This window comes from Emydura macquarii, unplaced genomic scaffold (assembly GCF_026122565.2).
Source record: "Emydura macquarii macquarii isolate MOO-44397 ecotype Brisbane River unplaced genomic scaffold, CSIRO-AGI_Emac_v2 contig_2768, whole genome shotgun sequence".
Taxonomy (NCBI): Eukaryota; Metazoa; Chordata; order Testudines; family Chelidae; genus Emydura; species Emydura macquarii.
In genome coordinates, this window is record NW_027132905.1 from 50,521,934 (window position 1) to 50,542,939 (window position 21,006).

A 21,006-nucleotide genomic window follows, 5' to 3' on the forward strand; every position below is an offset into this window, starting at 1 on the left:
GCTTTTCAAGGGCTATTTTTAAAACCACCATCAATTTCCTATTTCAGCTGATCAATTTCCTGCTCTTCAACCCAAAGGAGAGATTTGGTACCAGGGAAGAGGATTTGGGGGTGGATCTTGTGCATTTCTGACACATCTAAAATAAAAACCCAGCCCGAGCGACATGGCAGGGAGTTTACCGCGCAGGCCCTTTGAACTGACTGTAGAACAGAGTGGGGCCATGACTATTATTTATTTATTATTTGCACTGTAGTAGCACCTAGCAGCCCCATCACGAACTAGGACCTCATTGTGCTAGGTGCTGTACGAACACAGAACAAAAGGGCAATCCCTGCCCCGACAAGCTGCTGCCTTGTACGCCCCAGAGTCAGAGTAACAAGGTGAGCCCAACCCAAGTAACAAAGGCCTGGTCTACACTGCCTTGCATTGACCTAGCTACAAAAGGATCTTCACTTCAATTTGGCTCCCGCCAACGTAAGTACTTCTCTCCGCCAATTTAACACCACCACCTCCCCCAAGCAGCCACAGTCGGCGTATTTAGGTCGCCGCGTTGCTTACGTCGACTGTTCCTGGCCTCCAGAAGCCATCCCACAATGCCTCACACTGAAACACAATCGATATAAACGCTCCTGGTGAGGACACGCACTGACAACAAGGGAAGCCAAACGTGCGCGCACAAGCGATTTGTGTACGCCGATGTAAGTTGGATTGACATAATTCTGTAGTGTAGATGTGGCCAAAGATCCATTCCCCGGGGGATTCTCTCTTTGGCAAGGCAGTCACCCAGGGACCCAACCCTCAGCTTTCCCTGGGGCATACGTTAGCCAAGACACAGGCGCGTCACCTCCATCCATTCAGCATCTCGTGCTCTGCAGAACCACAGGCGTTTGAGCCACGTCTTGCCTTGAGATGCACAAGCAGCGGTGTAGACAAATGAAGAAACGCGCACGCTTTCACCGTACCCAGATCTGCTTATTTCTTCACAGTCGACGCCGCAGGTCTTTGGTGAAGGTCACCCATATACCTGCACCATCTCTGAGCCAGTCATGGAAGAAGATAGCCAGGCCCTTGGACCTTCCATCCACACCTCGCCTCAACTACCCAGGCGCTTTTGGAACCTTCGCCCCGAGATACCATGGCCCCACTGGGCCCTTTCCTCCTCCAAGCTCTGCCCAGCACGTACTGGCCCTATTTAAACACGGTCCTGCTCTTCTCAGTGGAGGCACAACACCGAGACGTGCAGCTTTCAGTGAACTTTTGCAATTTATTTATTTATTTACTTATTTTTAAAGACGGACCACCACCCTGAAGGGACGGGCCCCAGGACTCAGACACACCATTCTCAGCTCCCTGGGGTTCAGAGCCTGGCTGACATCCTGACTCCAATTAACCCCACCATTGACTCCATTGGGACCAGGATTTCACCCTTCTTTGTATTTCCTGTCTCTGGTGGGCCCTTTACATCTGTTGGAAGATCGAGAATGATTCCCGCAGACCCTCCATCTTTCCTAGAGTCCAGGGCCACTGGGATCATCTCGTCTGACCTCCTGCATAGCCCACGCCAGAGAAATAATTCCCTGAGCAGATCTTTTAGAAAAACATCCACTCGAGTTAAAAATGGTCAGTGATGGAGAACCCACCACAGCCCCGGGGAAAGTGTTCCCGTGGTCAATCATTCTCACTGTCAAAAATTTACACCTTATTTCCTGTCTGAACTGGTCTAATTTCAACTTCCAGTCACTGGGTTGTGTTAGACCTGTCTCTGCTAGATCGAAGAGTTCATTATTAAATATGTGTTCCCCATGTAGGTGCTTATGGACTGCAGTCTAGTCACCCCTTCACCTGCTCTTCCTTAAGCTAAATAAATGGAGCTCCTGGAGACTATCACGATAAGGCAGGTTTTCTAATCCTTTCATCAGTCCCATGGCTCTTCTCGGACCCCTCTCTAAAACATCAACATCCTTTTTGAACGGTGAGCACCAGAACCGGACGCAGTATTCCAGGAGCGGTCAGACCAGTGACCAATACAGAGGTAAAATAACTCTCTACTCCTATTCAAGTGTCACGTTTATGCACCACAGGATCACATTCACTCTTTCGGTCACAGCCCAGAGATGGAGGCCAAGACTAACATCTTTTTGCTTTTCTGCTCTTGCCTTTCTGCCCAGGGGGAAGCTCAGCTTCAAACAGCTGGATGTTTTCTCACCGTCGGAACATCCACTCCAAGAGCTGGGGAGGGACCTGGGTTCCGTCTCCAGCCTGGCTGTAGGAGGAGATGCACGGAAAGGAATGCAGGAGGACAGGAATTTTAAACTGACAGCCAGTACAGGATTACAGTCACCAGGCTATTATTAAACAAAAAGATAAACAACTCCCTAGAAGAGGATTTGTTCTTCGGAAACCAGTGCAACTGGCCATGGAGGAGTGAAAAACACAATCACAGCAGCAGTCATGAGACTCTAGCTAAATTAAGGCAGCATTTCCATCTCCTGAGCTTTGCATCGAGGGGCAAAAGAAGTGCGGATGGAGATCATCAAGAATGAGCATCCATCATCATCACGTGGAGCGCAGGACCAGCGAGGGTACATCTACCTGGCAAGCAGCAGTGCGTCTCAGAGCCCGGGTCTATGGACTCAGGCTACCGGGGCTCTCGCTATGGTGCTAAAAATAGCCGTGCAGACGTCCAGGCTTGGGCTGGAGCCTGGGGAAAGGGGTGGGTTTCACAACCTGTGCCCGAACGTCTACATTAGCACAAGCCTGAGTCTGGGGACCCAGGCTTTGAGACTCACCACTGTGGGCTGCTGCTTGCCGCACAGACGTACCCGTAAAGCCCCAAACCAAGATTGGGACCCTACGGCGCACGGTGCTGTCCAAGGTACTGAGATGGCACGGTGAGGAGCCCAGCACTAGAACCTACCCAGAACAGAACACGGGCAGTCCTTGCCCCACCGCTCCTCAAGCTTACAATCCAAACATAAAATAGAGACAAAAGGCGGGATAAAGGAACTATTACCCCCACCCCTTTGCACAGATGGGACACTGAGGCCCAAAGAGTGAAGGCCAGGATGCTCCAAAGAGGTTAGGTGCTCCTCCTGGCAGAGGCAGGAATTGAAGCTGGGTCTCCCACATCCCAGGTGAGTGCACTAACTACTGGGCTAAAAGTTGTCAGGTGGCTGTAGGATGACTAGATGTCCTGATTTTATAGGGGCAGTCTCAATATTCAGGGCTTTTTCTTATATAGGCACCTATTACCACTCACCCCCGCCCCCATTTTTCACACTTGCTATCTGGTCACCCTAGGTGGCTGGCACCCCCACAATGCCCAATGGCATAAGGTGCCTAACACGGAAGAGAGTTCCTGGCTTCAGAATTACTAAGCGGAAATAGGCACCTCCCTGAAGCCCGGACTTCAGTGCCTAGATCTCAGAAGGCAGGTCTTAGCGCTCATCCCTCCGGTCGGCATCGCCCATTGACTAACTCAGGCAGCATGAATCACAGCCCAAGTCACCCAGCTCTCCCCAGGCATTGTGCAGACGCTTACGTGTCTAACTCCGGCTTTGAGAATCACAGGGATTTTTCCAGGCACCTAAAATTAGGCCTGGTGACACTCAACATCAACTCCTTTTGAGCATTCAGCCCGAAGTGACTTGCCTAATGTCGCACACAGATTCTGCGGCAGAGCCAGGAATTGCCCCAAATCTGCCAAGTCCTAGCCCAGTATCCGGACCACTAGGCTACGCATCAAACCTCAACCAGAGCTCACCCAGCACAGAGTGACAGCAGGGCTCTGACTCCCCGTTGCAACACATCCAAGTTAGAGGCTGCAAGGAGCTCGAGATGGCTATTCCGAGTCAGTCTCATGAGCCCCAGATGTGAGAAACCGGAGCTCATTTCATCCTCTGGACAGACTCTCTAAAATCCCTCAGATTTCCACCATCGTTTCAACCACCCCCATTCATTCATTCATTCAACTCTCTCTAGAGCACTCCCATGCCAGCATCCACTTCCTGGACACCGGGATCAGTTTCAACAATGGAACCTTACAACTGTATACAAAGAAACGCGCAGATCACCACACCTACCTCCACAGATCCAGTAACCTCCCCAGACACGCCAAGAAATCCGTTATCTACAGTCAGGCACCCGGGTCCCACAGAACATGCTCCAAGGAGAAAGTCCGGGACACACACCTTCACCCACTTAAAACCACCTTCACCAAACAAGGACTCTCCACCTGAGAAGTAGAGCACATCATGGGACAGTTCATCCCTGAGAGAGCCTGCTTCAATACGGAAATAAAACACCCTCTGACCGCACACACCTAGTTCTCACAATGGGACTCGTACAGGGTATCATTAAACCATTACAAGCCATATCCTGTAATATTTTGGGATCAACACAGCTGCACCTATTGCTTACAAAGAGGGAGCGTGTCATCACCCTAAGAGGCCCTCCCGTACTCACACGACCATGTCAAAATAGCCTCTTCCTGGTGTCCTCCGTTCTTCAAACCACTGCTCACTCCCACATCCCGGGCAGCAGGAGCCCCTCTCCCCCTTCCTAGCACCAAATCCTAAAAGAACTCTTTCCTGAACCCCTTCTTCTGGCCTTCAAACAACCCCCCAGCCTCTCCAAGCTCATCTTCAGAAGCAAGCTCCCCCCAGACCAGGTCCCACCAACTCGAAGCGGCACCAGAACCTGCCAGAACAGATGCCAAACCCGCAGACGTCTCTCCACTGCCACAATGATCAACACCTGCCACAGGACATCTTTCGAGCTCCGTGGGTCCTATCACAGCATGCAGCATACCGCACCCGGGGCATTAAACACAAACTAGGTGGGTGAAACCAGACAATCCCTACGCTCTCGAATGAACTCACCCAGAAAAACGAGGAGAGAGCACACCACCCCATCGCCCGAGGGGGAACAGTCGACAAAACTAACTCAGTCCTCGTCCTCGAAGGAAACCTGCACAACACCTTCCAAAGACCAGGCTGGGAGCGTAAATGCGTACGTTTTGCCAGACACTAAAAACCAGGGACTGAAGAGAATCCGGATTTATGGTTTAGAACAACACTCTGCCCCAATCCCCTCATGACTGGAGAGATGTTAACTGGCCGCTTCACCTGGAACGGTGCCTTGAAATGTGTGTGAACTCCTTATGCTAAACAACCTGTTCCACCTTGTATTTAGCTGGGACACTGAGTGGGTAACTTTCCCAGACCTGAAGAAGAGCTTTGCGTAGCTCGAAAGCTGGTCTCTCTCACCAGTAGAAGCTGGTCCAATGAACGAGATTACCTCAGCCACCTTGTCTCTCTAATACCCTGCGACCAACACAGCTGCACCTACTGCCTACACAGAGGGAGCGCGTCATCACCCTACGAGGCCCTCCCGTACTCACACGACCATCTTAAAATAGCCACTTCCTTGTGTCCTCTGTTCTTGAAGCCACTGTTCACGCCCACATCCTGGCTAGCAGGAGTTTCTTAATTCACTGCTACAAAATCCAGAGTCCTCCTCTCCCTTCCCGGCATCCCTCACAGCTCAGGCTGGCTGTGGGTGTAGACCCAGAGTTTTTATGGCAGAGTAAAAGGCCAGAATACTCCTGAAGGAGGGGAGTAAATGGTCTTGTTAGAACAGGCGACTGGGAGTCAGGACTCCGGGGTTCTATTCCCAGCTCTGTCACAGAACCACCGTGCCACCTTGGAGCAAGTCACTGCACCTCCGTGACTCAGTTTCCCCATTTGTCAAATGGAGAGCGCACCCACCCACCTCCCAACATTCAGGGCGATGGGTGGGGCTACGAGAGAAAGGGCAGAGCTGAGAGAGGCAGAGGAGGAAGCAGATAAGAAAGAGAGGCTACAGTAGCGTGCGGGAGAGGAGAGCAGGAAAGACACCTATGCCCATAGCAGAATTCTGGGTGTTGCCATACCGTACTGATCCGAGTCCAAGTTTTCACACGGGACGTCATCATAGATCACATCTTCCTCCAGGGCCGGGAACTCAAACCGTCCGCCTGGAATGAAAAGCAACACAGGCCAAGCTGTGGAGAAGAAGCTGAACTTGCCATGAGTTTCAGCTACATCCCGCTTTGATGCATGGCTGCCGAGTGGCAGCGTGGGCCAGTGGGTAGGGCACTGGATTGGGGGGGGTCAGGAGAGCTGTGCCCAGTGACTGCCTTGGCCACTGACCTGGTGGCCAAGTCACTTCACCTCTGGGACTGTTCTCCCTCCTTTACCTATTTCGATTGTCATCTCTTCTGGGCAGGGACTGTCTCTCACTGGTGTACACACAGGGCCTACCTCCTGAGTGCTACCAGAATACAATTCATCGTAGGTCTCGTCTGGAGCATCTGATGTTTCAGAGCCGTGCTGCTCTTGGTACCTTGTGTGTCTCAATGGCTAACGCTAGACCCTGCCCCTTGCTCTCTCTGAAGCCTCTGCAGGGAGAACTCAAACTCTGACCCCAGTTTTATGACTTGATCCTGCCTCCTTTCTAAGCAGCAACAGGCCAGGGCTACAAGGTGTGCATCTTAATCCAAAGTTAGGGGGCCTTCAGTTCTAGGGGCTCAGCCAGAGGAGAGAGAAATTGAGGCCAGCTGTGAAATCCAGATCTAGGCCCACGTTCTGATCCAAAGAACCGAGCCAAACTCCGGGTGCTTTGGGACCAGACACCTCTCGAATTTCAACCCATCAAGTTCTCAACACCCTCTCTGCGGCATGGTAACAACTACACGGAAATCTAAGCTATAGTCCCAGCCCTGAATCATGGTCCCAGACATGCCCTGTCACCCTCCTGGCCAGAGGGCTGTTGTAATGTTTATACAGAGTCAGGACTCGGGATGGGAACCCCTGCCTTTCCAGGACACCCAGAAACCGAGGGAACATGAGATTCTCTTTCCAGGAATCCAGAGTCATTTCCAGCCATCTCCTCCAGCTCAAAGAGGAGTCAGACCCCTACCTCGTCGGGTGCTCTTCCTTCTCCAGTGAGAGGTCCGAGTCCCTGTGTGGGAGCTGCCCACCACGGCCCCATTGCTGACCACTGTCAGGAACCTAGGACAGAAAGAGTGCTGTGAGCTGTCAGACAAGCCAGTTCACAGGGATGTGTCACTGAAGGTACGAGCGGTCACGCAAAGCTGGGCAAATGCAGATCCACCGACCTGAACTGCACGGTCCTGGTGTGAGCAAATGCAACAGCCACAGGAGTTGCTCGGTTGCAGACCTGGCTGTGGACTGGGATCCTCCACAGCTAACTACACCAGGAGTGGGTGACACGCACAGGCAATCCGCACTGAGGCACGATGGGTCTTTGTCCCCGTCTAGTGGCTAGTCCATGTAAACGGTTAGCGAGTCTCCTACTGCTTCCAGCTCTTAGAGTCTCCCCTTTAACTCCAGGCTCGCAGCTTTTAGCTCGGACGGCCAAAGCTCCCACACGTGCATCCGCTTACAGCCCACACGCCGCTCTCTCAGCCACCACGCTCACAGCGCTGACCCCTAGCACCCCCCGTTCAATTACACTGCAGATCTCAGTCGTGCCGGGTCCCAGCACGCCATTTGGCCATGGTTCCACTCCGCTTGCCTCTCTCTTTCTGGTGTCTTTTTTCCCCCCCTTGGTTGCTTTCAGCCCGTTTCCTCTACTCTTTCCCCCTACCCCCGGGTGTCCCTTCCCTGTTCTCCATCTCCTCCCCTGTGTTTTTTCTCCCTCCATCATAAAACCAGTCCACTTTTCTCCCCCACTTCTCTTTTTCAGCTCATTAGCTCTTTGGGGCTAGAACCTGTCTTCCTTCCTGATTTTTAATCAGTATGGTAGTAGCACCTAAACGCCTTAACACCAGCGCGCTAGGTGCTGCACAAACAGGTCACTGAGGCAGTCCCTTCCCCAAACAGCTTATGATCCAAATTACTCTCTTGTGAAGATCCCTCTCCAGACACAGGCAAATAATTTTTCCCAACCTTTGCAGGTGGCATCTGAGCACAGGCACCAATCAGGACAAGGGTCCAGGAGGAGGCCTCAGACACAGCCAGGAACCAGCATGCTCTGATTTCACAACAGAGGTTAAGGCACTGGACTGGCAACCAGAAGAACTGACCCACTTCTCAGCCCTGAAACAGACTGCCTGTGTGACTGTGGGCAAATCACTTTGTCTCTGTGCCTCAATTTCCCACCTGTAAAGCAGGGCTATTTCCTCTCTGCTGCCTCCATCCACTCTCCCTGCAGGGAGCCCCGGAATGCGCACCTGCCTCCTCACGTACCTTCAGAGAGAAGCCAAGCGTCCGGCTTTCCTCGGGAAAAGCAGGGAAGGTAAAAAGACAGCGCCTGTGATGAGTGCCGGTGCAGAAATCAGAGTCCTCCCTCGGGACCTGGCAGCAGACCCATCGCCGCAGCTCCAGGTTCAACCCTCCTCTGGGATCCAGAAATCCTTCCCTTCAGCCACACGCCCACCCTCCTCTGCACTGCAGTGTGTGCTGACTGGGCGATCCCGATCCAGCCAGCTGAGCAATGCTGCTGTTTCTGCCCTCTAGCCAGCAGCATCCCCTCCACCCTCATTGCATCACTGCAACCGGCGCTGGATCGAGGCGCAACGTCAAGCTGGCACCTAGAGGCACCGCCCCACCTCTTAACCTTCCTCCCGCTCGTGTCTGGATTCTCGAGGGGCTGGTGGGAGCCCATATGGGCAGGGTGAGAGAGAAGAACAACTTCACCAGATGAGAAGCCATGTGTGATGGTCAAGAGGTTCTGAAGACACCGAGATTTATTTGAGAAAGAGCGACAGAGACACCAGGGTCCTGACTGGGAGGAAACAGCCTCGTGTGGCTATTTAGGGTTAACATTGATTTGAGAGTAGACAGGGACTCTGGACTTCTACTCCAAGGTCTGCCACTGACCTGCTGGGCTGAGCAAGTCCCTTCCCCTGCTTGCCTCTGTTTCCCCTCTCCAGGGTTTGTCTGTGTTGGATATTTCAACTGCAAGCTCTTCGTTCCAGCGACTGTCTCTCATCAGATGTCTGTGCAGCACTCAGCATAACGGGGCAGTGATCTCAGCTGAGCCTCTCAATGCTAGCATAACAACATTAATTTTTAAAGTCTGTTCAACAACAGCTTTCTAGGTCTTTAATCCCGCAGGATCCCAGCATCAAACGGACATATCAATTCCTACCTTCCCTCGCTACTGAAATGCGGCCACCTCTTGGCTGTAGCACACAGCAACACTATGCAACAATTTAGAACAGGAGGTGAAGAATAACTTCTCTAGCTGAATCTGCAGGGAACTTAGAGAAGCACAATGTACTGAAATGCCCCGGCTTCCCCTCTCCAAATACGGCTAACCTACTTCACTTTTAAATGCAGCTACCTGCTGCACCTTTGAGCTTATATATTCTTAGTTTTGCTTTTAGAATCAAGACATTTGGTCCAAGAAATTAAACGTAAAAGTCACAACAATAAAAAGCAAATCCAGTCCCATGATGCGGAGTATTGAAGCCAGTTCCCTCTGACTGCCGTTAGGGGTCAGGATTAACCTGTTATCCGCCCACCGTAAGCGGAACTAGCCGACTAACGTCTGTAACTCTCTGTCAGAAAATCCCCTTTTTCTTTTTTGCCATTCATAAAGGAACTTGCAATCTGCAGCAGGTCGTAGCTTTTCTTTGCATCTCCTCAAAGAGAATCGCAGCTCCGAGCACCCTGGCACCCTGACAGAGCTCAGATCTGCAGCTAACTTTTGCAGTTCAGACCCATCCCTATCAGGGACAGAACTAAGACGCTGGTGTAGGTGGTCCAAGAGAACAGCCTCCTGTATGACCAGTCTTACTTGGGTCCGAGTCCATGAGCCACACCTGTATGGGCCTGCAGAAGTGACAGCATCCTTCAAAATGCTCCTTTCTCCTCTGGCCTCCACCACCAAAACTGCCAGCCCACCCCCTGCCCCGCATCCCCACAGGGATGGGCATCGCTGCGTGAAAGAACTTGAAATGCAGGAGTTTAACGGGAGGGAGATCTCTGCAAGGCAGTGATGCCGGGAGAGAACTAGAAGAGGAGGGGAAGGGGGACTGCTCCGGTGACCAGTCGGAAGGCGAACGCTGGAACCGAGCTGGCCTCAAACACCAACCACCAGTCCAGGTTCTGCAGAGAAAACTGCCAGGCTTCCCGGATCTCCCCTTCCCAGCAGCACGACCAGACAGGGAGGCAGGTCACCATCCCACAGTCCCCACCCTCCGGCAGCTGCCAAGCGATACAACTTCCCATTTCTGCGGCACTCTAAACGTTAGCCGTGGTCAAGGCTTCCCCTTCTCCTGCCTGCATCCAGCCAGTCAGACCAACGGGATTCTGTGAGCACGGGTCTGCCATCATGCCCAACTAAAACCATGCACGTTCAGACCTTTCAGTCCGACATACAGCAAGCCAGGAAGAGGACATGGGCTTCCCTGACTCATAGTCCCGTGCTCGCGACCAGAGTGAATCAGCAAACAAAGACCTCACACAAGAAAATACAGAACAGACCAAGGGAAATCCCTCCCCAACTCTTCTGTGCCTCAGTGCATATGAGTGACAGAGGCCAAGCCTGGGTGCAAAAGGTGCCGGCTCCCTGCACGGACAATGAGAATTGCAGGCAGTTCTGATGCCCCTCTGAAACCAGCTCAGCTGTGAAATCTTCGCTGTTACCCTAAAGGCACAGGTAGTGCATCTCGCATGTATGTCTACATTGCAACTCAATACCCATGGCCGACCCGCATCAGCTGACTCGGGCTCACGGGGCTAGGACTGTGGGGCTGTAAAACTGCAATGCAGACACTTGGGCTGGAGCCTGGGCTCTGGGATCCTCTCCCACCATGGAGTGCCTGAGTCCCTACACCGCAGTTCTACAGCCCCTGCAGCCTGAGTCAGCTGAGACAGGCCAGCTGTGGGTGTTTAATTGCAGTGTAGACATACTCTGAGAGGCTAAGGGGTTAATACCTTCTTGTTTTAATTCACAGACACCTTTCCCCCAGTACAATCCAGCTGACCACATTTATGCAAGTCCCTGCATGCATAAAAACTATATTCCAACCCTGCTTTGCCAACCCAGGTCCTGCTGCTCCACCAGGGATGGATGAACCCACCCTAACTTTAGTGGAGGAGGACAGAGCTGGATATATGGGAGGCTCAAATCTGCACCAGACTCACTCAGCTGCAAATGCCTCCCTGTGATGGTAGATTTTGCAGAGATTCAAAATGACCCCAGCACGGAGGACATCAGATAATGGTAGCACCCAGCCACCCGGGGAATCAGGACCAGAAATGGGAGAGTTAGGATGAAAAGAGACAGATGCCTTCATACAGGGTTGCAGAATCCACTCCTGGCGTGGGTGTGTAACAGCGGCTCCCAGCAGAGATCTGCCTAGCACAGCTTCCACTGGTTCAGATGCAGGGAAAAAGTCACACCCCCAAATCACTGGGATCCCAGGTTGAGTCGCTCTTGCCAATTTATCTGTAATCTTGGGGGAGCCTGCCCACAGGTGCAGGGATTTAAATGCATGGATTACAGCAGACCAGCATATCACCGGCTGGGTTTATGCAACAGCACTAAGGGGTTAAAACGACCTTGACAATCCCGGCAGGATAGGACTGATGATAAACCCAGTCAGGTCACAAGACTGATTCTGCAACAGCTGCCAGGCTGCAGCCGGCAGGCAGGCAGACAGACCCACCCTAGAAGCGCAGGCAAGGTCAGCGCTTGTAAGCAAAGGTGGAGCCCATCCTGTAAATGGATTCCCGTACATCCCAAGGGAGGGCCTTTCTAAATAGACCTTAAAGGCCATTTCTAGCCTAAATTTAGATTTAACAAGGAAGCTTCACCTGCACATAAAACCAGTAGAGATGTATCCAGGAAATCTATATTCCCATAAAAAGGTTAAATCAACAAACATTCCTCTGTTTGAAATCCACACACTGCAGCACAGCACGCATTGCAAAACACTATTTCCCTGGGGGGAGGTGAGCTTGGGGACATGGGACGTGAATGAGGGGGATTGTTTTAATGTTTGTTAGCAGCGAAGGTGTACCTAGGGAGAACAGAGCAGCTTGCTGTTTTTTGCTGGTTTATTATTTTGATGGGGGGATCTTAGTTGGGGGCAAAAGCATCAAGGACAATTCGATGGGCCCTTAACAGAAATATATGCAAACTAGAAAAAAAAAATTGGCTACCCTATTTGGACGCACAGGGTGGACGGCCCAGTGGTTCAAACAATAGGCTGAGACTCAGCAGAGCCAGGTTAATTCCTGCTCTGCTACAGACTCTACATTGACCCCTGGGCAAATCACTTATCCTTGCTGGGCCTCAAGTTCCCCCCTGTGCAATGGAGATCAGAATCCTTGTAGTCTCTCTGCCTCGTCTATTTACACTGGAAGCAATTTGGGGGCAGAGACTGTCTCTTGCTAAGTGTGTACAGCACCACGGGGCCCTGACCTCAGCTGAGGCCTCTAGCTGCTACTAGAATACTAATAATGAATATTAATCATTTGTCCAAGCCACACAAAGTACAAATATGGTGAACCAGTATTATACATGGAGAAGAGGGGAGGAGATTTAAAAGCATCCCAGCAGCAATCACGAAGGGATTCTGAAGGCCTGGAGAGCCTTCAAATAGAACGTTCAGCCTTTAAAATGTTTGCCAAGGGGTCACTTGAGATGACGTTAAAGGCCAAGGGAGCTCTCACAGGAGGGGCATGCAAGTGTGAGGGTTAGAAACAGGCAGCAGGAGGAGCTGCCACCTCGGGAGGCTGTGGGGAGAAAGCCCTGAAATGTTTGCCCCAGGGTCAGAGCACCAAGCCCAGATGCAGGCCTCTCCCCGCCCTGCACCAGCACCCCAGGACAAACCACGGCCTGCAGCATGGACTTGGCTCAAGAACCATGCACACAGAGCATCCCTCCTGCCTCCTTACCTGGCCAGGAGCCTCTTATGTAAGCACCTGTCGGCAAAGGTGCTGGAGTGATCCATACAGACCCCCTAAGGCAACATCTACAAATCTGCTTTGTTCCAGGCTGTGGCACAAGCCCCCCCACTGAGTTTACCCAGATTCAGCTGCTTTGGCTGTCTCCCAGCTCACCTGCACTATTACTTTGGGAGCGGGAGGGGCCCAGCTGTGAGCCTGTGAAACAAGCCAGCTATTAGCAGCCGGGGGAGAAGGCCAGGGCGCCACGTTAACCCCGCAGGTGCTGAATTAGGGGAACACGTCAAAAGGCCCAGGCTGGTTCAAAGCTGTGCTGGAGATCTTCTCAGTGCTGTGGAGTATGATTAGTTCTTCGTATTACCGTAACACCGAGGAGCCCTAGTCACAGCCCAGGACCCCACTGTGCTAGGCGCTGTACAAACATTGAACAAAACGAGAGCTGTATTTGTTCAGTTTTTGGCTCAGTTCCTGCATGAGGAGGATATTGGTGCTGATCCACTCTCTGCAAAGTGCTTTGAGATCCTGGGCTGAAATACGTTCTGTAGTGTCAGTGCAAAGCATGCCCCTGCATCACCTGCTTGTAGATTACCCTACACCATCCTGGAGAGACAAGTCACATGAATGATGGAAGTGGTTTTGATTAGAGAGGGGTCCGCAGATGCAAAATTCAGAACCGGCTCCAGAGTGGGAATACTCCAGTAACAAAGCTCAGGGTTGCTCAGATTTGGAAGCGGGGGAATGTGTGATTTGTCCCATTACAGAGGTAGGAGCTGGCTGCCTTTAAGCTCTTTGGGGCAGACTGTCTTTTTGTTCTCTGTTTGTACAGCGCCTGGCACAATGGGGTCCTGATCCATGGCTGGGGCTTCCAGAGGCTATGGTAATGCACATTAAAAATAACACTAATGCTGTTCCCAATCCAGATTTGGACTCACCCACAAAATAAATAAATGGGGTGGGAGGAAGTTGCATTTGGGGGACTAGGACCAACTATTGATGAGTGAGGGTTAAATGCCCAGCCAGACAGGAGAAAAGGGAGATGAAACAGCTGCTGCTGAGCCATTTCAGGTGATCCTGCGGTGAAGGTGCTGGGCCAGGACTCAGGAGAGCTGGGGTCAATTCCCAGCTCTGGCACAGACTCCCTGTGTGACCTTGGGCCAGTCACTTAGAGCTTGTTTACAGGAACAATTAATTCACCCCAAGCTGGGGGGTGAATCCACACTACCCTAGCCTGCCACGAACTAACTGTCCAGGTGGACCCTGCTGACGTGCACTAACTCTTCATCAGTGCGCTTTGATCTGGTCCCCTTTCAAAGAAGATTAGATGCACATGCTAAAAGTGTGGCTCTGTCCCCTCTGCTGGCTGTGCCAGCTATTACAGCTTTATAAATCTGCTACTGTCTCCATGCTAATAACATCACCCAGCACATCCCAGCTTGCCACAAACTAATTAACAGACGAGCCCTTAATCTCTCCAGGTCCTAATTCCCCATTTGTAAAAATGCTTCCTCCCCACCTCTGCCTGTTTGGTCCAGGGACTGTCTCTTGCTGTGAATCTGTGAAGCTCCCAGGACAATGGGGCCCTGACCTACATCTCTCCTGGGGTATAAAGTAATACTGATAAAATATATAGCAATAATCCAGGTCTGAGACCACCATGATGGGTGCAGGATAAGAAGCTGAATAGAGGTGAATCCCTGGGCAATCAGAGCCCGCCCTTTCCCAATGCCCGTTGCACCCGTCCAGCCCTACAGAGGCTGTGACGTCAATAACACAGTTTACAGCTGCTCGCTGAGCAACTGCTGTGGATTCTTTGGCCCTGACGCAAAGCCTGGAGTTGGAGCAGCAGTCGGACATGTGATCTGACTGCAAAGTGCCGGGCAAAGCCAAGCAAACCGCCCCAGCCCCTCTGGGACGGTAAGTGTGGTTCCTCCAGCTACCACCTGAACTCAGGGAGCTGTGCACGGGAGGGGGAGGGAGGAAAGGGAGCCCACCCCCTGGATCAGACTGCCCGTGCAGGAGAGAGCCGGCTCAAAGACTACAGCAGTGCGTGGGAAGCCTCTTCTGCAGGGAGAAGGGGCTGGCGGGGTAACAGGCCTGGCGAAGGATACGCCCCGAGGCAGACCTCCCCTCAGCCACCCTCCTGTCGACTTCACTTGCTCGGCTGGTGGAGGGGGCAGTCTGCTGCGGTTCCTGAACCCAGGCCAAAGCGCCAGGCAGTGCCAAAGCAGCAGGCATGTCCCCACGTCCAGGGGCAGCTGGTCCCGGGGCCCTCCCTGTGACTGCAAGGTGGAGGCGGAGCCCGTGAACTGCAGGTCTCGGGGGCTCCACCAGCCGCCAGTTCTGGTAGCACCAGAGACACAAGCACCACGGCACAGTTATGAATCACTCAGGCTTCTGGCAATCTGCCTGGGTAGCCCTCAGGGTCACAAAGTGGCCAGTCCTCAGCAGGCCCGATCCGCACGCCTTATCGCCATTCCCTGGGGGCAGAACCCAGTCGCTCCTCACTTCCAAGCAGGGCCCAGGCCCCTGCCCTCTCTGCCATACACCCTGGACACCCCTAGGCGGTGGCGTAAGTCGGAGCAGCCCGCCGATTGCTCAAGTCCAGCACAAGAGGGACCAAGCTGCAGGATCAGGGCAGTGCACTGGTGTGAGCTTCAAAGCACTTTTGCACGCACGCACGCACACCAGAACTGCAGCGGGTGCAGGTATCCACAGCCCAGGAGCGGGCTCAAAGTCTTACAGGGAACAAGAGATGGCCGTCTCCGTTCCTCCCTGGACAGTGCAGACAGGGAGTGGAGAAGGAGAGGGGGAAAGAAGGGAGAAAATCACAGACGTTTTCCCAGTCCAGGAAGTTGGATTTCTTTTTAGATCCCAGGGTTGCAGGGTGCTTACACGGAAAGACAAAAGCTGAACATGCTTTTGGCCAGCAAGGGGCGATGCCCTCTGATGGGCCCCAGCCCTTTTGCATCGTAAAAGGCCCCCCCTCACACACAGAGGAGTGCCTGGCAGGCAGAGACCTGCCCTTTGAGCCTCGCCTCTGTGTGAAAGGCGCCAAGCCCCGCTGCAGAAATTCACAGGCTGTGCTTCACTCACCCCTGGCTTTCCCCCAAACCTCCCGTCCCTCACACACCCCGTAGGCTCCGGCTGCCCTGAAAGCTCCCATTGTGTTCACCAAACCGCCAGTCACTGGGGAGCAGGTGTCTCATTTCACAGCCCTGCGCCCTGGGATCCTTCTGTGCGTCACAGAGGGATCATGAAACAGGGAGAAGAGTTGCTGGGGAGGGAGAGATGACAGCATGTCAGGGAAACTGAGGCACGGAGAGGGGAAGTAATGTTCCAGGCACTCCGGGTGAGTCAGTGGCAGAGCCAGGAATAGATCCCAGGACCCCTGACTCCCCGTCTTCAGCGCACAGCAATAGGCGCAATTCCTGCCTGAGGCCCCACTCTGCACGCACATGCAGGTGTCCAGGACACTGCATGCCAGACTCGACTTGGTACTGTCCCTGGAGAGCAAGAGGTAGCATGTAACCAGACAGCATTGTCTCTCCATTGCCAGACTCGACTTGGTACTGTCCCTGGATATGCATTCTCCTCCCCTACCTCGCATTCCCCCAGCCCATATAACCCAACAAGCACCAAAGGGTTTAGGGTATTTTTTAATAAAATCTCGACTCACTTACTCTGTCTGCAGCTGCGTTGCAAGTGGATCTGTCAAAAACAGAAGCAGAAGGAAACCAAATGGGTATCTTAGAGTATGTTAACTCAAGCATGACAAGAATCAGAGCTGACAAGGCCACAGGAATTGTTCTGCTGGATCACAGCATGGATCCATCCTGCTCAGTGGCCTGTCTCTGAAAGTCGCCATTGTCAGCTACTTCAGAGGAAGGTGCAGGAAACCCTGTAATGGACAATTAAGGGACAACCTGGTCTTAGAAGAAGTTCCTTCCTGACCCCCATTATGTAGCTGTTTGCTTATGCCCTGAAGCATGAGGGTTTATATCAGCACATCTGGTTTACAAGCAGAACATTCCCTCTGTGCTGGACCAATATTAGCAGCACGTTGACTTGGTTTTCAAGTATTCTTTGACACACTCAATCTAGTGACAAGCAAGTTTGAAACATGTTTCAGTGAGACCTTTAAAATCTCACCCCGAATATAACTGAATGGGCGTTCTGTTCCAATGAAATGGACGGTCCCTGAGCCAGCTCTCAGAAAGGGCTTGGTCTTTGGCCAGCATGTTTGCCCTCACACTGTCAACAGAATTTGAGACCAGTGATAGCGTTCCATGACTTGAATAGCAAGAGGTGGGTGGGGGAGGCTTCAGGTCAGGACTGAGGGACACGGGGAGACTGCTGGTTAGGATCAAGGGGTATCAGCAGAGCTGGGTCGGAGCCTCAGTACAAAACATGGTGGGCCCAATTCTGTGTTGCCCTGCACTTTGTCAGTCACTTACACCACTGCAAAGGGACCACAGAGCAGGTGTCAATCCCAGCCCGATCCGGATGGCTGCTGGTGAAACTCACTTTGCACTGGGGTGTGTGACTGCCAGCAGGGCAGGCCAACAGACATCCAGGACCTGGTTCTCTCCCATTCCTTCTGCAGCCTCTGTAATGGGGCCAGCCGACCGAACATGTCCCATCGCAACCCCGAGTTCCGCCAAGACCCTTGGAGATGCTGGGCGCGAAGCACCCTGCCTTCACGTGAGCTGAACGCCCTACTTACCAGCGCTGGCGCTGGAGCCAGAGTCGGTCAGCTGTGCCGGCCCTTCCGAGGGCGCTCCATCCTTCCCCTGCTGGGCTGACGCATGGGGCTCAGCAGCGATTCCTGACCTACGCCTCCTGGGCGGGGCCTGCAAGGTGGCTCCGACGCTGGGTTGGGTGCTAGCGCTGCCGACCCCTAGCATGGAATCCTCTTCCTCCTCTTCACTGTCGTCGAAATCAAATGCCTCCCCGAGCTCCTCCTCCCCCTCAGTCGAGGTCTCCAGCGCACCCTGCACTAGCCCATCTCCTGCCAGAAGATGCAACAATTAGGTGGACTTTTGGTTGAGGGGGGAAGGGAAACATGATAACTGCGAGCAGCCAGATGACAGAGGAAAGCGATGAGCCTTTTCCCCCCGGAACCAGTGCAGTGTGGTCCATGGAGTCAATTCTCTACAGCTTTCGTAGCCATGCTAACAGCGTGGCTCTGTCCCCCTCTACTAGCCGTGGCAGGTATTACAGGTTTATAAATCTGCTACCGTCTCCATGTTACTAATATCACGGAGCACGATCCATCAGTAGGTCTCAAAGTGCTTTGCAAAGGAGGTCAGTATCTTTATCCCCATTTTATGGATAGGGAAACCAAGACACAGAGAGGGGAAGTGACTTGCCCAAGGTTACCCAGCATGCCAGTGGCAGAGCTGGGAATAAAACCCATATCTCCAGAGTCCCAGTCTAGTGCACTGTCCACTAGGCCACACTATTTCCCCCAAATCTCACCCTCTAGCTCAAACAAGAGAAGCTCATGCAGTCAGATGTTCAACACCCACAGATGACCCAACCAGGAGCATCACTGTGCATTGGGACTCAGGAGACCTGGGTTCTATTCCTGCCATTGGCCTGCTGGACAAGTCACTGCCCCTCTCTGGGCCTCAGTTTCTCCATATGTAAAATGAGGATAATGATCCTGACCTGCTTGAAAAAGGGCTTTGAGATCTACTGATGGATAGCACTAGATAATTATTATTACCAGAGACATGATTTAAACGCAGGGGAGGTCACAGGTAAAATAAGTGTGTCGGTCAGTTAACCTGGTTCCTAGAGGACATTTGACAAAGCTCAGATTCATTGTGCAATCTAACAAGAGCAGCTGGGTGCTTAGCAAAGTCCGGATGGAGCAGTCTGCAGGACAAAACTGAAGTGCATGGGCAGGATTGTGCGTTAGTCCCAAGTCTGGGGCTGCCCTGGGTGCAGCTGGTCAGGAGTGAACTGCATTGGCATGGCTGTTTGGTGGCCCAGCCTGGTCCCTGGAACTGCAGGGAATGCTGAAGGCTACAACAGATGTGCACTGGCAGAGGGAGTGTGTGTGTGTATATGTGTGTGTGTGTGTGTGTCAGGCCGGGAACAGCAGTGTGCACTGCAAATCAGAGGGGGGCTAGAACTGGAGTAGCAGGGTGTGCAGTGGGTCAGGATTGAGGTGCATTAGCTGAACGACATGGGACTGGAGGATCATTCAGGGAAGCCGGCTCGGCATGATTGGTTGGGGTTCTCATAGCAGGGGGGGAAATTCAGTTTTTAAAAACCCCAGAAGCAGCGCCTCCCTCTCTTATTTCCATTGCGCACTCTGTCTCTGGCCAGGAGCCCGGAGGGCATTTTAGAACATTTCTCCAAATGCCCGAGCAACCGGCAGTATCTAATCTCAATCTGCTCCCGATTTAGCACAGAGAGGGGCTGGCAGCCAAGACGTTAGTGATTAATTTTATAGAGTAAACACAGCCACCTGTGAGCCGAGCCAGCTCAGAGACAGAACGGGCTTCTCCTGGGCTGGCTGAGAAGGGGAACAACCCCTGCCCTGCAATGGGGACTGCTAATCCAGGAAGGCAGCAGCGGAGCTGCAGACAGCCCCTTGTCCCCTGGGAGGCACAGTCTGCTGCTAAGAGGTTTTTTTCAGGAGGGCCTGTCTCAGCACGGCTTTCCGGCACTTCTCCTGCTGGCCAGCTGCCCCCTCTGTGTCCTGTCACCACATCCTTCTCTGAGGTTCCTCTTCTTCCATCGCTTGCCTCCCTTCTCTCTCCCTCCCTTTGTCCCTCTCCCCTGCCTTCCGTCCTCTGCCTCTCTCACTCAGCAACATTTTGATTTGACATTTTTGAAAGGAAACGTTTCAATTTTCCGCTTTGAAACAAATTTTCAAAATTTCCTTTAATTTATTTTAAAAATTAAAACACTAAAAAAAGGCTTGAAATCGAAACATTTCATTTGACCCGAAACTCGTTTTTTTTTTTTCACCTTTTTGATTGGCTGAACATTTCAAAACATTTCATTTTTGCTTTGACCCCAAACCATTTTTTTTTTCAGATTGTTCAGAATTCCCAGGAAAGCAAAAAAAATCCATTAATTGCCCAGTTCCAGGCAGGAGACACGTACATCTAGCTGGGTGGGGGGGGAAGGAATATTTTTGCAGCGCTCCCCCCACCAGGAAAGAGTTAAGCCTGGGGCTGGGATCTGGATTAAAGTTTCCCCAAAGGTCAGGGGGGCCATGATTCAGCAAAGCACTTGAGCATGTGCTTAGGTGCTTTGCTGCACAGGGATGGCCCATCTCACAGTCCTCCTTCACATCCCACCTTTAAAGCTCTTCCCTGCTGTGATGTCTACAAAACACTCACTGACGCTTAGGCAGCTGGTGTGCTGGGGCAGCTGCTTTTCCTGCTGATCAGTGCTGACTCATAGTCTCCATGTGCTGCCCATCTGTTTGTTGCATCCACATGTCCTATAGTATACTTAGATTGTCGGCACTTCGGGGCAGGGACCACCTTTCTGTCCAGTGCTTGCACAGTGCATGGGGCCAGGCTGGCATCGATGGCAGAGCAAAAGGGGAAGCGGCGAGATGCAATAAGAGATAAGGGCAGAGCACAATTTGGATTGGGATCAGGATCCAAACCTCCCTGAAGCTCCCGGGTGTCTGGAGCTGGAGTTTTCTCCAGGCACGTCTCTGGTTTTGAGCCGTCCCTTCTTAATATGCGTGTTAGCGGCTGAGGAGCCCTTGAGATGGGACAGGCACAAGTCAAGCACGTTTGGTTTTCGTACAGAAAGCCTCCACCCCGAAGCCTGACACAGCATTGCTGACAAGGTGAAGGGGGCTGGATGGGGTCAGACTCACGGACCTAGCCACACAAAAGAGTGAGGGCCCCGATGTGGGTCGGGTGACCACTGTCTGGGGCTGTGGTGTCATTTGAGCCTCAGAGTTGTGGTAGGAATGAATGAAATTCCCTGGCTGTGGGAGGGGTTGCTTGGCAGCTCTTGGCGGGCATGGAAAGCCCTGCGCCCCCAGGGGCCGCTCTGCATTACAAAAGCCGTGAAGCTGAAGGGAAATGAAGGCCACCCA

General features: G+C 52.6%; 1 protein-coding gene across 6 annotated transcripts in view; it reads right to left on the reverse strand.

Moving 5' to 3' along the window:
- Positions 1–21,006, reverse strand: part of ARHGEF10L (Rho guanine nucleotide exchange factor 10 like) — a 125,021-nt gene that overhangs the window by 83,684 nt on the left and 20,331 nt on the right. For 5 of the 6 annotated variants that reach the window (XM_067567555.1, XM_067567554.1, XM_067567557.1 and 2 more), the window contains exons 3-6: positions 17,650–17,934; positions 16,607–16,634; positions 6,961–7,052; positions 5,933–6,016 (exon numbers count right to left, since the gene is read on the reverse strand). In XM_067567555.1, coding sequence (XP_067423656.1) covers positions 5,933–6,016; positions 6,961–7,052; positions 16,607–16,634; positions 17,650–17,934 — 489 coding nt within the window. Of the gene's footprint in view, positions 1–5,932; positions 6,017–6,960; positions 7,053–12,917; positions 14,147–16,606; positions 16,635–17,649; positions 17,935–21,006 lie in introns of those variants that run through there. The other variant, XM_067567558.1, reaches the window with a different exon arrangement.